The following is a 17,725-nucleotide window of genomic DNA, read 5'->3' on the forward strand; positions in this document are numbered from 1 at the left end:
GCCAGTTCCAACCCGATAAGCCGACTCGACCCGCTTCTGTCGGGCTCATGGAAAACGCCCCGACATTATCTTGTGTCGTCGAGCGGAAATACCGGCAGGAAGAAGCGGAGTGAACCGGACAGGCGCTCGCTTACGACTGAAGTTTAATGATTGTTTTCCAGTGAGTGGAGGGCCGCACATGCGCAGTCAAAAGGCAGATTCAAAGCTCATGCATAATCACATGCAGACATTGTAAAAAAGAAATATACCGCCCAAGTAGATACCTAATTTCTTTATCCGTCGAGCCAACTAACAGGACACTAACACACGTGGGAGATTGTGCCTGTCTGACTAGCCTCAATAATTTCTGTCGCCAGTCTGTCATTCGACTTGTTTGGTATGGTTGCATGTCTAAATATCGGAGTTCAACCGCAATCTTTGATGCGTGCAGGTAGGTGCATACTGTCCGCAACAGAAATTAAAGAAAAAATGAACCTGTGGGGTTTTGCGTGCCAAAACCGCTTTCTGATTAAGAGGCGCGCTGTAGTGGAGGACTCCGAAAATTTCGACCACATGGGGTTCTTTAACGTGCGCTTAAATCTAAGCACATGGGTGTTTCCACATTTCGCCAGCCTTTAAAGTCGCCGAGTTCTCCTTCAGTCCGTCGTTTATACATCGACCCGTTTCGCCAAGGTAAACTTTACCGCAGCGGAGCGGAATCTAGTAAACGACCGTCAGTAAACGAGCCCAATCTTTCTTGGTTTCCGCCTTTCCTGTGTGGTTGCGGCGGTTGCCATTTTTAGCTTGTTTAAAAGCGAATCTGCCACGGCTACCAAAAGACTGGAGCGAAAACCCGAGCTTTCGAGACGCGACACCTACATACGGTGATGCCGTACATATACGCAGTTTCGCAGAACCTAAAGAAAATAGGGCGCAAGCATGAAGCGTGCTCCCTAAGACGTAATCGCAGCGAAAAGAAAAAAAAATGGCTGTGGCTTAGCTAAGGTTAAGCCCAAGATACGAAGCATACTAGCCTTTATTTTAGTTGTTATGCGTTGCATATTGCAATCACTCAGTTCAGCCCTTGGGCGCGGCCGGGCAGCCACAATTTAACCACGTGACGTGACGTCATGAAAGCCGGAGGAAAAGCTGGGCCCCAACTCGCGCAGTCGCGCGCGTCCGCAGCCACCACCTGACTCCCGCTCCTCCCGCTAGGGGCGCTGCGCCGGCGCGTGACGTCACGGTCACGCGCCGACGAGCGCGTGACCGTGACAGATGGTCGCCTTCTGGCGAGCGCACGAGCTGAGACCCGGCTATGTAGCTACGCGACCGCAAGCGAGCGCACGAGTTGAGCCTCCGCTTTTGCAGCTGTGATGACGTCATATGGTAGCTACGCGGCCGCGCGCGGCGCAGCAAGGAAGAGCGTGGTTGTGCGGCTAGTATGCTTCGCATAAAACGCAAAAAACACATGTGAGAAGAGACACGTGAAACTTCTTGTGACCTGCGCCACTGAGGTCTTGTACCAGATTCCGCTCCGCTGCGGTAAAATTTACAATGGCCAAACGGGTTGATGTGTGAACGACCGACTCAGGAAGCACTGAGCGTCTGTAAAAGCTGCTGTGGGTTGTATGCACCTATCTGCGCGCACAAAATATTGCAGTTGCACTCCGCTCTTTAAACATGCAACCATGCTAAACACGTCTAATGACAGACTGGCGAGAGAAATTATTGAGGCTGACACAGTCTGGCCACGTGTGTCAGTGTCCCGTCAGTCGGCTTGACGGATAAAGAAATGGCTTATCTCCTTCGGTGGTAGCATTTTTTACAATGCTTGCGTGTGATTATGCATGAGCTTTGTATCTGCCTTTTGACTACGGGTGCGCGGCCCTCCGCTTCGAGGAGAACCTGTCATGAAGCTTCAGTTGTAAGTGAGCGTCTGTGTTGTCCACTCCGTTTCTTCCCGCCCGCATTTCCGCTCAACGACACAACATGCACCGACACACCCAACAGTCTACGCTTCTGCCCCGATATTAGAGCTTCGACAGGGGTGGTATATCATGCTTAAGGGGACACTAAAGGCAAATACTAAGTCAACTTAAAGTGATAGATTGGTGCTCAAGATTTTCTAAGGTGTCAATATTGTCGCGAAGAAAGCTTTAATAATCGAGAAATTGAGGTAAATGCTGGACCTGATTGGAGACTTCCCCGGGATGTTCAAGCACTTGTCCAATGACGAAAGCACTCATCAGTTAAGTTGTGTCGCTATTGCTCAACTACTCGTTGCAAAGTCATTCTAACTGATCCCCCAGCAGGTTGAATGCGCTTCCCAAAGCTATCAGCTATCATTAAAGCTTCTTTCTGGGCGAGTTGGTGCATACTTGACATAAGAATTGTAACAGCGCAAACACATGCAACCACAAAGTAACAAAAATTAAGGACGAGACACAAGTTGAGTTGACAGTCAGCGCTGGTGTCTCGTCCTTGTTACTTTGTGGTTACATGTGTTTGCGCTGTTACAATTTTTATGTCAACTATCAACTATCACTTCTTTGCGTCAACCGACCCCAACATATTCATATCCCTATATACAATTGTACACGGCGCATCAACGCTAATAGTCCACCGCTTATCTGCCCTACGCATTACACGGACTGCTCAGCTGAATCCTCTTTCTCTTAAGAATAGGAATAGCACATCACCAGATACATCTAGTATAGCGTTCATTACAGAGGAGCTGATGGTAATGCTACATCACCCCACATCGTTCTGAAGGTGTCCAAGAATGGTGAGATTGGGCATATAATTAATTGCTTTGTCTATATCGAGACAACCAATTTGTAGGAGAGTGTGTGGTGTTGCGCGAAGCGGGACAAGGGACAAAGAAGAACAAGGACAAGCGCTTGTCCTCATTCTTCGGTGTCCCTGGTCTCTCTTCGCGCTGCATCACAGTCTTATGGAAAGCCCAGCAGCACAAACCATCACCCTAAGTTACAATTTGTGGGTTTCTTAAGGCAAGCAGTTCTTATTCAACGGCTGGTAACTATTGTGCTAGTGACCTCCTTCATGTGTTTGTCCAGGAACTGGATCGTTTCCGCAACGACAGCCGTTCTCCCTCACCAGCGTGGTTCAGAAAGGTGTCCGCTATAATCTGTCTTGCTCCCTGTAGACAGCAAGAGCAGCAGTGGTCCCCTTTTACATATGGTGTCCGTCAACTTCGAATAGTGAATTCTAGGGTCGAATACGATCCGAATAGCAAGGACCATCCGATTCGTATGCGATGGCCTGTACTGACATCGTCTTAGCGGTCACGTTGGAGGACCAGCATGGCGACAAGCTGCGTCCGTGACGGCGCGTACAAATTTCGAATATTCGCGCATGCATACCCCGAATTTTCAGTGTTCCGGCTTTCTGACTAAGAATTGAATTCGCTGCTGTCTATATAGAAAGTTCTCTTTAAGTGTCCTTTGAAGAACATCCCTGGAAAGGAACGCGCATGTCTCAGAAATGGATAAAAACATACTCGACCAACCCTGCTCTTTGACCGAGTACACTGCGCAGTGTTGGCACTGGTCACACAACGTTTCTTCCTTCTCTGCTGCATTCACCACCAGGGTTTCGCACATCACCTCCGACATTTGCCGCTCGATCTCGGAGGCCGTGTTTTGAGTTTTTCTTCTACAGGAAACCCAGAGGCGCGCCACGGAGGGCTCTGTTGACCTAAAGAACCTAAATTTTCCAAAATTGGTGCCATTCTTAGATCTTTTCGCCACCACGCTCTCCCCGGCGTTTCCTCCTCCAGAGCTCCTGTCGCCTCAACCTCCTCCGCTGCCCCATTGGCCAATCTGTGTCACGTGGAAGAACCCGTTGCTCTTTTGTATATCTTTTCTTTCCAACGCCCTCCGACCGCCATTGCTGGCGCTGTGCGACGAAAGTACGCGCAGACGGATTGTTGGCTTGATGATGGATGAGGATGGATTGATGGATTGATGGTGGGAGGTCGTGGGTTCGAATCGCGGCCACCGCGGTCGCATTCTGATGTGGGAGATGTGCAAACAAGCCTGTGTCCCATCCATTGCGGACAAGCTAAAGAACCCCAGCTGGTCAAAATTAAACCGGAGTCCCCCATTACGGCGTGCTTATAAAAATATCGTGGTTCATGTACGTAAAACCACAGAATAAGTTTATTATCTGTCTTGTGTGCCTTGAGTGTTCCAGATAGAGTAACACTGCTTCTCTGCGAAAACATACAACGCAAAAGAATACAAACGCACGTAGTATACAGATGTAAAATGAGCACTGCAATAAAAGTGTTACAGGTGCTAATGAGGGAGGGATAATTATTTCCGGAACCTCTGTTCCGTTGTCCCATCAAGTTTGTTCTTGGTATCTAATCCCAACCACTTGCACTCTAATTAATAAATGAAAGACGATTCCATATGCTGGTATGTTGTTCAAGTTATGAATGATGTCTACGTGTGAAAACCTTTCCCATGGCCGCCACAATCTGTGCATGAGCTGCACACATCTGTAAAAGGCGTGGAGCATAAACGGCCGTGTTACTAGGCATTGGTGGCCCGAGGCATTTGGAATCTCTCACGCACCGCCTGTACAAAGGTATCCGGCATTTACGTAAATGAACCTGCGAAACCACGTACGCATACTTTCACGCAGTCGAAACCTGGAACTGAGGTAATTACGCGGGTGTTTGAGCACACCGCGTGCAAGCGTTGTGTTTAAGCTACACGAACTCTCAACGTGTGGGCGCTTCGTGCCGTAAATAACAGTCCTTTTCTCATTGTTTTTTTTTGCAATTGCAACATATTCTTAAGGCCAGTTACCGTCTGACGAAGCAAAACGTCGCCTCAAAAAGTGCTTCGCAGAGTTCGAAATAACTTTTCCGCGGATTTCCTATTGTAGCGCGTTAGCCGTCTTCTACAGCAGGGCCAGCATAGGCGGCGCCACTGTCGAGGCCGCGCCGAGCGCGAGAGTGCAGCGGAGGAGGAGGGAAGTGGTTGGCGCTACTTTTGGGGATTGAGTAAGGTCTCTCTATAATTTCCAAGGTAGCGACATTAAAGCCTCTCAATTTTCCAAAAGTAGCGCCATTCTTAGATCTTTCCGCCACCCCGCTCACCCAGGCGCTTCCTCCTCCACTCCTCCTGTCGCCCCAGCCTCCTCCGCTCACCCATTGGCCAATCTGTGTCACGTGAAAGCGGGCCCCACGCTTTTGTATATTTTTTTCTTTCTGGCGCAGAGCAGGCGCCGCGCTTTTGTATATCTTTTCTTTCCAGCGCGCTGCGACCCCCAATCTTGGGCCTGCGACCCCCATTCTTGGGCCTCCGCGACGAAGTACGGCAGGCGGTTTGAAGGAGCGCGGTAGTTTTATACAATGTGTTAGGGCCGAGTGCTTAATTGCGATGCCGTGCTGCTGCGCCTACGGTTGCCACAACAGACCCAGTGACGGCAAAAAGCTTTTTGTTTTACCATCCGCCGGGCGCAACGCAAAACGAAGAAAAGTGTGGATTCACAAGATCGGGCGGGCCGACTTCGAGCAAGTGGCAAAGAACGCGCGGCTTTGTGAAGTGACACGGCTCCTCCAACCTCTTCTTTTGACGCCCGTGTCAAAACGGGCCCGTGTCCAGTGCATTGGGGGTGCGTTAAAGAACCCCAGCTGCAAAAAAAAAAAATTAATCCAGAGCCCCCATTATGGCGTGCCTTATGAGATCGTGGTGTTGGGATGTAAAACCCAAGAATCAACTTTTCTTCTGTCTTGTGTGCCTTGACTGTTCCAGTTAACGCAACACTGCTTCCTTGTGAAAACTTACAACGCAAAAGAATACAGACGCACGTAGTACACAGAGATAAAATTAGCACTTCAACAAAAGTGTTGCTGGTGCCAATGAGGGAGGGGGATAATTATTTTCTGAACCTCTTTCCAGTTGTCCCATCAAGTTCCTTCTTTCTTTTCTATCAAATTCTAACCATTTGCACTGTAATAAATAAATAACGATTTCATATGCTGGTACGTTGTTAAAATTATCTATACCGGCTATGTGTGAAAACGTTGCTCATGACCACCACAACCTGTGCATGAGCTACGTACATCTGTAAAAGGCGCGGAACAGAAACGGCCCTGCTGCCAGGCATTGCTGACCGCAGACAGTCGGAATCTCTCACGCGCCGGCCGAACAAAAGCATCCTGCAGGTACGTAAATTAACCTACGAAACCACGTGCACATACTTTCGCGCTGTCAAAACCTGAAACTCTGGTAATTACTCGCGTGTCTGAGCACACCGCGTGCTTGTGTCGTGTTTCAGCAACACGAACTTTCAACGTGCGCGCGCTTTACGCCTTAAATACGCCTTGAATAATGGTGCTTTTCTCTATTTCTTCCGCAAATCCGACACGACATTCTTAAGGCCAGTTACCGACTGACAAAGCAAGATCCAGATTGAAAAAACTGCTCCGCAGGACTCGAACGAACTTTTCCGCGGATTTCCTCCCGTAGCGTGTTAGCCGTCGTCTGCTACGGCAGGCCCACCACCAGCGGCGCCACCGTCGAGGCCGCGCCGAGCGGAGGAGGAGGGAAGTGAATGGCGCTACTTTGGGAGATTGAGGGGTTTTAAGCGACATTTGCCGCGCGCGCCACCTAGGAAGTTCCTGTAGCAGACGGCGCCCACGCTAAACCGCGGCGGCATTCGTGAGGTGAAAAAATATCTGCATACGCGCGGAAATAAAACCTACTGGTGCCTGAATGTGGCGAAAACCGAAAGAAGGACCCGAACTGCTAAATTTAGTCCTTTAATTTCAAATGAGTGCTCCAAGAAAATAGCTCAAGAGAGCGTAATGAGGGCGTGATCGCCTCGATTCCGCGTGTTTACATTTCGTTCGTTTACGCTCAATCACCGCGCGAGCCTTGCTGATTGCTTACGCTTAATCCCGTATGCTCTGTGAAATCTTTTGCGTGTAAGTGTGCTGCGTACACATAGCGGTTGCATTGAACGAAGAAGTCGTGTAAAAGTGAAGGCTGACAGTCGCTTGGACCGGAAAAATTTCGACATAACGTCGCTCAAACGTGCGATTCTCAAAGCGCGGGACCCTCACGGCAACTAAACAACATCCTGTGTGTTTGTGGAAACGAGTGCGCCAACACTCTTCTTGTCGCTGAGTGTGTCTGTCGTGTAGCGATTACACGACGACTGCTGTGTCTCGTGGTTTAATGCTACGAGCCAGTGCAACTGTCGTGACATTATGAAGAGGCGGTATGGATCGTGTCAGCGTATCTCCTCGATCGTGTTCGGGCTGCCAGCGCGATCTGATCTCGCGGCACACCAACATCGAGCGTAGTGTGTGCGCGTGTGTCAGGCACGTACCCAGGGGGGGGCCCGGGGGGGCCCGGGCCCCCCCCGTAATCAAGTGGCATACCCCCCCCTCCCCAAACACGCCACCACTCCTCACACATTCCTAAAGCGCCGCCAGATTAATGTGGAGACTTGGCAGCTGTTCATCGGTCAGCATTATGCTGCCTTTTTTACTCCTTTTAGATGGTGGTAGTTATCGGCATCTCTTGTAATGTGAAGGACAGTTTTCTCATAGATTCTGCACCGGCGCGATTAACTTGAGATGCATTCAGTTGTCACCATCTATTCAACCGTCACGCGCATAGCTGTTGCTTTTGTTAGTTCAACCTTCTTTGTCTAGCTGATCCTGGGACCAGGAGAGGGATGCGGCTGTTACTCAGCTGGTCTGTACTCTCATGGAACGAGTTGCGGCCGGAGAAAACGCCAATTCCGTTTAACTTATCCCTTTGCTTCATTGTTTCCTTGAGTTACGGCTCGCCGCGACGCTGGCAGATGCCCAGAATCATATACACGTGATATGGGTTAGATAAGGTGGGAAATAAAATAATGTGAGAGCGTCCATCATGAAACCCTGCAATAACCCTTAAACCCATAAGCAAGATGGCTGTCGCCCGTTACCTCGTCTGTTTTTCCCTAATTGTATAGCACTTTTCGTGCAAAATTGGCAACTGGAAACAAAAATCGCAAGCAGTTGAGAAATTAAGCGATCTACTAAGGGAGAAAGCCAAGGCAACAACCAAACTGCAAGCAAAAGCGAATAATAAAAAAGTTAACCGTTGTTTATGAGAATATTTATGGATCAACATCTTTTTATTTAAAAAGGAAGTATGGAAAACGCCGCCGGAAGTGGAGAACAATTACTTGTTTTGAATGACGCTTCTACAGTTATCGGTGGAACCGCCTCACGTAGCCACTTCTCTGCTGTGCTTATGTGGGTGTTTTTCTAACCTTTCGCGGTGAGCGCAGTACGTCTAGAATCGCAGAGTCCTGCGCTCTACGCGGTTGTATGGGACTGGCGGCCGCACAGCGTTACGCTATTTGCGGAACTGTCAAAACTGATCAACAAGGCGAAAATAACTGATATTCGAAACTATAACATGAGAAAGACTGAAGAAGCCGTAAGAAATGAACGCAGCCTGAAATCAGTAGAAAAGAAACCTGGCACAGGACAAACCATGATGTATGCACTAAAAGATAAGAAGGATAATATCATCAGCAATCTCGAAGATATAGTAAAAGCAGGGGAAAAATTCTAAGCGGACCTGTATACAGTACCCAGAGGAGTCACGATACTTCACTTAGAAACAGTAGTGAACAGGATACAGAAACTCTCCTATAACTAGCGATGAGGTTAGAAGGGCGCTGCAAGACATGAAACGATGAAGAGCGGGAGGAGAAGGTGGAATAACAGTCCATTTAATCAAAGATGAAGGAGACATAATGCTCAGAAAACTGGCGGCTCTTTATACGAAGTGTCTATCGACTGCAAAGGTCCCAGGAAACTGGAAGAATGCAGACATTATACTCATCCACAAAAGAGGAGACCTTAAAGAACTTAAAAATTATGGGACCATTAGCTTGCTCGCAGTATTTTATAAAATATTTACCAAAACAGTATCCAATAGAACAAGGGCAACACTAGGTTTTGACAACCAAGGGAACAGGCTGGCTTCAGGAAGAGATATATTACAATGGATCACATCCATGTCATCAATCAGGTTATCGCGAAATCTGCAGAGTACAATAAGCCTCTCTATGTGGCTTATATAGATTGCGAAAAGGCATTTGATTCAGTAGAGATACCAGCAATCATAGAGGCACTACGTAATCAAGGAGTACAGAACGCTTACGTAAAAAGCTTGGAAAATATTGCTACATGCGTGTGGTATTTGTTTGTTTAAACGAGGCGCTTAGGCGCCATCACTCTAGAAAAGAGGAGGAAGAACGAACTGGGCTCGCGCTGTGAATCTAACCGGTCAGCGCTGCGACCGTTGTTGTAAATATATTCTGTAAATAGTTTCTCGTCTTACTGACTCGTCCTTCGCGTAAGAATATCTACAGAGGTTCTACAGCTACCTTAATTCTACACAAGAAAAGCAGGGAGATACCTATAGAGAAAGGGGTCAGACAGGGAGACACAATTTCTCCAAAGCTATTCACTGCGTGCTTAGAAGAATTCAAGCTATTAAACTGGAAAGGCTTAGGAGTAAAGATCGACGGCAGATATCTCATCAACCTTCGGTTTGCCGATGGCATTGTTCTATTCAACAAGAATGCAGACGAGTTACAACAAATGATTGGAGACCTAACAGAGAGAGTGTAAGAGTGGGGTTGAATATTAATATGCAGAAGATGAAGATAATGATAAAGAGCCGGGCAAAGAAACAAGAGATCAGGATCGCCAGTCGGCCATAGAGACTGTGAAGGAATACGTTTACCTAGGTCAATTAATCACAGGGAACCCTGATCATGAGACGGAAATTCACAGAAGAATAAAAATAGGTTGGATCGCATAGGGCAGACATTGCCAGCTCCTGACTGGAAGCTTACCATTATTATTGAAAAGTAAGGTGTGCAATCAGTGCATTTTGCCAGTGCTGACATATGGGGCAGAGACTTGAGAGCAAGTTAAGGACCGCGCAAAGAGCGATCGAACGAAGATTCCTAGGCATAACGTTAAGAGAGAAAAAGAGAGCGGTTTGGATCAGTGAGCGAACGGGTATAGACGATTTTCTAATTGATATCAAGAGGAAAAAATGTAGCTGGGCAGGTCATGTAATGCGCTGGTTGGATAACCGTTGGACCATTAGGGTTACAGAATGGGTACCAAGAGAAGGGAAACGCAATCGAGGACGACAAAACATTAGGTGGAGCGATGAAATTAGGAAATTCGTGGGCGCTAGTTGGAATCGGTTCGCGCAGGACAGGGGTAATTGGAAATCGCATGGAGAGGCCTTCGTCCTGCAGTGGACATAAAACAGGCTGATGATGATGATGATGATGGAGGTGGTGGGCCCCCCCCGAAAAAAAATCCTGGGTACGTGCCTGGCGTGTGTGAATGTGGTTGACTGTTCTCGTGAACCGTGCGACGTCGCCGCGTAAACTCGAATCATGACGCGCATTGTTGTGTTTATCCCTTTTCGCCTCCGTGCACCGCTAAAGCCCCGTAAGAATTAGAGGGCCCTTATACGAAACGTACGCGGATTGACCCAGCTATTACTGCACTGTATTTTACTGGCAATCCGTGTATCGCTTGTGGCGTTTTTCTTATGTTCATTTGCAGTTGTGTGTTTTTCATCAGTAAAATGGCATTGCCGATCACTGATACATCTTCGAGTGTAAGGGAAACTTGGAAGGAACGAGCTCGCAGCTGTATGTAATGTACTTTGATATACTGTATTACGCTTTATTATTTGACGGCCAGTAGCTGTGGCTATGCAGTATTCGTTTTTAAAAACAGAGTAATGCAGGCACTTAGCAATATATTTATTCACATATGCAATGCACAAAATACGATTAGGATATTGGAAATTACATTTTGGAAATGTTGTAAAGCGCAGAACAACGCGCGCACAAACAGAGGAAAGTGTAAAAGTAGAATTCGCTGCTGAATTTTATTTTTTATCGCACGTAACGCAATGCGGATATTTGTCAGCGAGTTAATGCGTTTCTGCCCCACTATTTACTTGTATGCTAGGTCATACTGCACTTGCTCAGTCAACGGGCTCGTAATGCACTAAAATAAATAATCTCCACAAACTTCGGCCGTTAACATTCATGCGCGCGAATGAAATAATACTGCAGCTCTGCACACACCTTCGTATCGCTCTACGTTACTTTCCTCGCATAGTCGTGCAGTTACCGACGGTTCAGTCTTTCCGTCCATTTCTATGCAACCAGAATTACCTTCTGGTTAGGTTTTGTTTGCTGCGCGGGATGCAAAATAACTTCTTGTCGTCCTCCGTGTGATCTCGGCATCCATCCGCACAGCAACAAGGCATTTTGGTCCTTCGCATCCTAGGTCATACCGATCTATTCAGCGGACTCACAGTGAACTAAAATAAATAATCTCCACAAACTTCGGCCCTCAACATTCATGCACGCGAGTGAAATACTATCACCGCTCGACACACGCACGTGTATACTTTCTATCGCACCTTTTATCGTTGCATGTTACTTGCCTCGCATAGTCGTGCTGTTACCGACGGTTCAAAGTCCGTCCGTGCAATTCCGTGTAACCATACTTTTCGTCCGGTTAGGTTCTGGTTGCCGCGCGCGATGCAAAATAACTTCTTGCCATCCTTCGTCCCGTTTCGGCACCCAACCACACAGCAACAAGGCATTTCAGACCTCCTGGAACGAAATTATCGCAGCGATGTGCAAAGCACAACGGGCTAAACGCGCGCTCTTCGCCCGGCGCGCAGGAACTTTCATGGCGGCAAAGGGGCGGAGCAAGGTCACATGTCACCGATCAGCCTATCGCAGGCGTTGTCGGCTGGATCAGCCTGGCGGTACTTTTAAATGATTGAGGGACATTAGGATTGAGGGGTTTTATGTTGACCGGCGATTCCGCAGCGCCACCTGGGCACGCCGTCACGCCACATTGTACGTTCCCTGCTGCATGAAAGCGAGCAATACTTGGCCCATGCGTTCCGCAAACATTGCCTCGCTTCTGGCGCTATTTATTTAACGGGCTCGAAAAGCGTTGCAGGGCCCTTTCAGCGCGAGCTTATACATATTGGAATATACGATTTAAAGAGAGCAATTGATACGATGAAAAGGGATAAGACATACATATTGAAGATAGCAATGAAAAAAGCAAATGATAAGCTCCATTATTGTAGGCAGCACTTTTACGCGTATCTAAGACATTTTATTACGTCTAGGCCGTTCCTTCAGCTACATGATCTGTTTGAAGTCACGATTCAGCGGCTTGGCGAGTCCTATGAACGTAGCGGTCGAACAATATAGGAAGCAGGGACCGTCTCGAACCAGGTCGCCACAGCTTGGATCGCCAGCCCGCTTCATCCACGTGATCCGCTTCTCGGTGGCGCTGGTGGAGTTTCGGTAGTGAACGTGTACACACTTTATGTGAGGCTTCAGGCTGGCGGTGAACGCCAGCAGGGACACCGTGGCGACAATGTCCAGTAATGGCGCCGCCGACAGAAGGCACAGGTACTGCAGGCTGGCGATGCGGGAGATGTTTTCCTGGAACGTAACGATGCCCGCATGAAATTACGTTATATTTTTAAACAATTCCCACCTCCAAAATTTTAACAAGGGTGTAAATGTGTCTTTAACTCGCACTTTTATGCCGAAAAAATCATGTGAGGGTATTATTTATAGACACATTTTAAATCCTTTCTTTAAGGCTGCATATCATTTCAGTGTGCACGCATTTGGGCTGGCTAGCTCAAGACCTGAGCAGAAATATCACAAAATAACAGCACGTGTGCGTCCCTTTTTCCTGTCGTGTTACTTTCCCTATTTCAGCTCAGGCAATGATGCAACTGAGTGCAGCAGTGGAGGGGCAGAGCATATGACGTCTTCCCGAAGCAATTTCAGTTGCCCTTATTTAAACCTTTGATTTTCTTGTGTGCGGCAAATTTTATGAAGAGAAATTATAATAACAAAAATTCATCGAAACACCCTAAAATGTTTGAAGGGAGCAAATCGGTTGTGTGTTACTACAGGAACTTATGTTTGGGATCGGTGGCCTGTTCTGAGCGAAACAGCTAGCTCTGGAAGCAGTTTTCTTTCTTCATATGTCTTCTGCGGTTAGACGGCGGCAGCGTCTGCTAGCGTAACCATATAGGTACCTTGAGCATTTATCTCAAGAAAGATATACTTAACAGCAGTAAAGATAATGCAGAAGTACTTTGTTGCGGATTAGATTTTTGATACTGAACAAGTAACGCACTGAACAGAATACGTTTTTCTTTTTTTCGCTTCTGACAGGAATGTGTTCAGATCTAGTGCCCGAGTTGCAGCACAACGATTGTAAATGTTTCCGCATTTCTGAGTGTCGCTAGCGTTTACTTAGCCTATATATTTTCTTTCTGTCTTGCAATAAACAAAACTGGTAGTCTGCGCTCTCTCCTACCACTCCCTTCATCGCTTTTCCGGTATTTTGCGCAGTACGAAACTCGCTGAGCAAATAAAAGAAAGGAGGAAATTTCAGTTCCGCCACCGTCGACACGTTCAGAGTACGGAGCTATCCTTAAATATGCTCATGGCACGGAAAGCCCGTAGCGGAAACCCGACTCACCAGCAGAGACGCCTCGCCCAAGGGCAGGGCATCGTGCCGAAGCACGAGACAACTCAGCGAGCTGTTTCTGGCGAGCAGCTGACCCAGAGTCGGGTAGTCTGGGTGCGAGGGAATAGGACAGTCTGAGAGCCGCACTGAAACCGCTGGACAGGCCTCGATGAACCAAAGGGCAATTCGGCCATGAAATGCATTGAGAGTCAGCCTGGTAAGCACATTACGAAAGACAGGGGCGCTGTCGTACATTTCCAACCTGTCTTCGGGAGAGAGAAAGAACTCACCCTCGCACACGGCGCACCGAACGAAGCTACCCTGCCTCTCGATGCGGACGTCCAGTTCTTTGAAGTTCGGGCAGTTTTGCGCCAGACGGCGCAGAGCTGACGGGCGGCGAAGCCCGCAAGGGGTCGCCGAGAGGGATTGCAGGTGCTCCAGCGAGCCGTCCTGGAGCAGTGCCGTCAAGTCGAGGTCCTGGCCGAAGTGGAACGCACTTATGTTAAGCTCGACGATTTGTTGGAGCTTGGAGGAGATGAAGTCGCAAAGACTGTCGCGGTACACGGCTCCTGCCGTCGCGTTAAAACCATTGGAGGGCTGTGCCGGAAATAGCAGAAGACAGAGTTGGCGCACGTTCCCCCAGGAGTGTCCAAGGCCGGCCAGGCGAATCCATTCCGCGGTGGTGCCTTCAGCGTGGTGGACGGCAACCAGGATCAGCTGTTGCGGCAAAATGAGGGGATCAACGCCGTCGACAGCGAGGTCTTGGAGTCGAAGACAGCTCCACGAGTTGGTCGACCTCCGGTATCTGACATTGGCGCAGACGGCCGCGCAGCCCATGAAGTTCAACGGTGTGGACGGCAGGCGTTGAATGGTGGCTGGCACCTCGGACGAGAACTCGAATGTTTCCAAATTGACGCACCTTTGGAGGATGTCGTTACACTCCAGGAACGCGGTCAGGAATGCTCCGCGCACGAAATGAACACGCAGGTCGTTCAGCTTCGGGCAGTAGCGCAGGAGCGCGGAGAGGAGCTTGAAGTTCACGTAGCCGCTCACTTCGACGTACATGCGGCGGAGATCGAGTGCCAGGGCGCCTGGCATTTCCCAGGCGCACTGCTGCACGTGCCTTATTTCAGACTCCACGTCCGCGTCAGCCACGAGGGAGAACTCAACTTCCCCCAGATAATGAAGCTGTTCCAGCATTAAACCGAGCAAGGCGCTAGGCCTGAGCGGGCAGGCGACGCAGCGCAAGGATCGGAGTCTTGTACATTTGCCGATGTGCAGAGGCAATTCGCTGGGTTCGACAATAATGCAATTCGTGAGGTCCATTTCGCGGATGGCGCACGCCACTCCCACATCTTGCAGCTGCTCGTCCAGAGAAGACACCCCTAGGTTGGCGGGCAGACTCAGCATCACTGCGGTGTTCCGGTGACGTGTTTCGTTAGGGAAGCTGTTCACACTCGTTGAATTAGAGGCCCAAGTGGCGTGGCCCAACGAACAGGGAAAGGGGACGGTGCTAAACGAGCCTTACGCACGACTTTCGACAGGTGCCTGCGGCAGCCGTGATATACTACGAGTGAGCAACGTGACGTCACGCAGGTGCGGCGGCGCTGTCGTCACTCCCAACGCGTGCAGAAGAAATATTTCGGTGAGATGCGCGAAGACGTGCTTTATCCGAAAGGTGCTCGGCCGAATTTTTCGCCTTTTCTCGGCGAGGATTATTGTTCAGAGCGGCGAACAGCAATTAAGAGCATAAGTAGTGACGAAGTTGTTCGCATGTTTTGCCTTCTGTATGCCTGGTTGTTGACAGCATAAAGTTATAGATGCATCAACTCGTCGATATGATAGACTACACGAGATAAGGTTCCGCCGAAGGATCGCATGTGCGTCTGCAGAACACCGGAGCCATATTCAAGCGATATGACCTTTAACCGTATAGACTACACTTATGTGAACCCGATCGAGCTTGACGTGACCGCGTGCGCTTTTACATGCACTCGCTTCTGAGAAATCTTGAACAACGATGTCACGCAGCGTCGTGCCGAGACACCAGCGCGTAGGAACTGGACTTCTGGTTCCCGCAGCCGTCTGGAACAGCTTCTGTTTCATGGGTTGCGTCGTTATGATTATGTTGGGTGCTTGTCTTTGCGCCGTGTCATGGTAGCCTTCCCGCTGCAGAGCGCATAATTCGCGACGTTACACTGCTTCCGCGCTAGTCCCAGCGCCGGCTGTAGCCCCGGCCAGTCCGCGTTTACATTTAAACTGAACTGAAACTTACAGCTCAAACACCTAAGACGGACCAGGAAAGAAAGATACGACACACACTGGCGCTGACTAATAACTTCTTTATTTCTTCGTCGTCGATGCATACATAAACCCTAGGCCACACATGCGTGCTGCAAACGGGCTCGAGCTGGATCGACCTCGTGCAGACGGGCCGACTGAGCCCGACTCGACGCTCGTTCAGCCCGACCGGGCAGCGTTTGCACGAGCTCGACAGGCCAATTCCAACAAGAAAAGCCGACTCGACCCGTTTCTTTCGGGCTCACGCAAAATACCCCGATATTATGTAGTGTCGTTGTGCAGAAATACGGGTGGGAAGAAATGGGGTGGACAGGACCGAATGGTAAACAAGTCTAATCACTGACTAGCGAGAGAAATTATTGAGGCTGGCACAGTGTTCCACGTGTGTCAGTGTCCCGTCAGTTGGCTTGACGGATAAAGAAAAGGCGTATCTCCCTGGGCGGTATGTTTTACAAGGTTTGCACGTGATCATGCCTGAGCTTTGTATCTTCCTTTTGATTGCGCATGTGCGGCGCTCCGCTTCCTGGAAAACCTTTCATTAGGCTTCAGTTGTAAGGGAGCCTCTGTGTTGTCCACTCCGTTTCTTCCCGCCCGTATTTCCGCATAACGACACAACATGCACCAACTGGCCAGGCGTAATTTATTTATGGAAACGCATACACTAGTCAACGAAGTCACCAACCGCACGGGTTAATAAAAACGCGCGTTAGTGCTGTACTGCCGATGCAATCCTGCTGCATACGCTGATGAACTCCGTTCCCGCTGCAGTGTTTTCAATTTTCAATTCCCCCAAGGGAGCTTCTTGTAAACGTACAAAACTAATGCCTGACTAACTTTTCAGTAGATTCTCTTATATTGCTAGAGAGAGGTGCTACACGATATATTTAAAGGCGGAGCAGCGCCAGGCAAAGTAGATGAGCGCTGTCGACAAGGCCTGGTTTAGTCCTCTGCAGCGTGAGCATAAGAAGAAAGAATTCAGTTGAGTACAAAATTCACATGCAAGATGGGACTACGTTGTGAAACAAACAAATCGCTCGGCCTGTTAAGTCTGCTCAGGCAGCATCGAGGTGTGGTGACTTCCCAAACGTGACGCGAACTTTTCAGCGAAAAATGGAGCAAGAATACCATATGCAGCAACTATTAGCAATTCTCGCTCTGGACTACCTATTTTCTAAACACATTTCCAAAAGAAACCACAATATCTAAGATGCCCTCGGGAGAAAAGAATAAAGCTGTTAAAGAAGCACTTCCTTGGTATCATTCCAATAAGACACTGCGTGATTTATACCCTTTAGAAAGGAGGCAGGGTGAAAACCTCGCAGCTCAAAAGAATCAACAAGAGTTATGCATGGAGCAACTAGCAACAGTTAAACATGTACGAAGCCACGCATAAAATAGATGTAAAACCACAAAGTGCGCAAAAGCTGGTGCGACGATTTACCGGGCCACAAATACCAACCATTTCAGTTCTTGCAAACTTCAGTAGCTTTACCATACATCACGATGAGCTCGTGCAGTCGTGCTGCCTAGCTAGCGCAACGCGGTAAAGAAGCGGAAAACAATATAAGCGGCAAACGGCATTCCGAGCATTACGAAATGCCTTTAAACAGCATGCTGCACTGCAGACGAACTTCGTCGCTTACGCATCTAACAATGATGGAGTGGAAAAAAAAATAAAACACCGACGGGACAAGGGAAAGGATGAGAACAACAAATTTCCCGCGGAAGCGACGATCCATTTTTGCTGTCCTTGCTCCCGCTGATGAGGCTTTGCCGGGAGTGATTAGAACCGTATCGCCGGCACGTTTTCGCCGGTGTTTGAGCCCCCCG

General features: G+C 48.7%; 1 protein-coding gene across 1 annotated transcript; it reads right to left on the reverse strand.

The window, feature by feature from the left end:
* Positions 1-11,984: 11,984 nt before the first annotated feature.
* Positions 11,985-15,325, reverse strand: LOC139049001 (uncharacterized). The gene is made up of 2 exons (XM_070524017.1): positions 13,607-15,325; positions 11,985-12,546 (listed from the first exon to the last, which is right to left on the reverse strand). The coding sequence occupies exons 1-2, from the start codon at positions 15,002-15,004 to the stop codon at positions 12,238-12,240; spliced, it is 1,707 nt and encodes a 568-aa protein (XP_070380118.1). The 5' UTR covers positions 15,005-15,325; the 3' UTR covers positions 11,985-12,237.
* Between the last annotated feature and the right edge of the window lie 2,400 nt (positions 15,326-17,725).

This window comes from Dermacentor albipictus, chromosome 8, assembly GCF_038994185.2.
Source record: "Dermacentor albipictus isolate Rhodes 1998 colony chromosome 8, USDA_Dalb.pri_finalv2, whole genome shotgun sequence".
Lineage (NCBI taxonomy): Eukaryota > Metazoa > Arthropoda > Arachnida > Ixodida > Ixodidae > Dermacentor > Dermacentor albipictus.

Excerpts from the sequence above, each read along its gene's own strand:
- LOC139049001 (XM_070524017.1), bottom strand. The coding sequence starts at position 15,004 with ATGCTGAGTCTGCCCGCCAACCTAGGGGTGTCTTCTCTGGACGAGCAG. Across the intron at positions 12,547-13,606 it reads TGGGCGAGGCGTCTCTGCTG|GAAAACATCTCCCGCATCGC; the intron begins GTGAGTCGGGTT and ends GTTACGTTCCAG.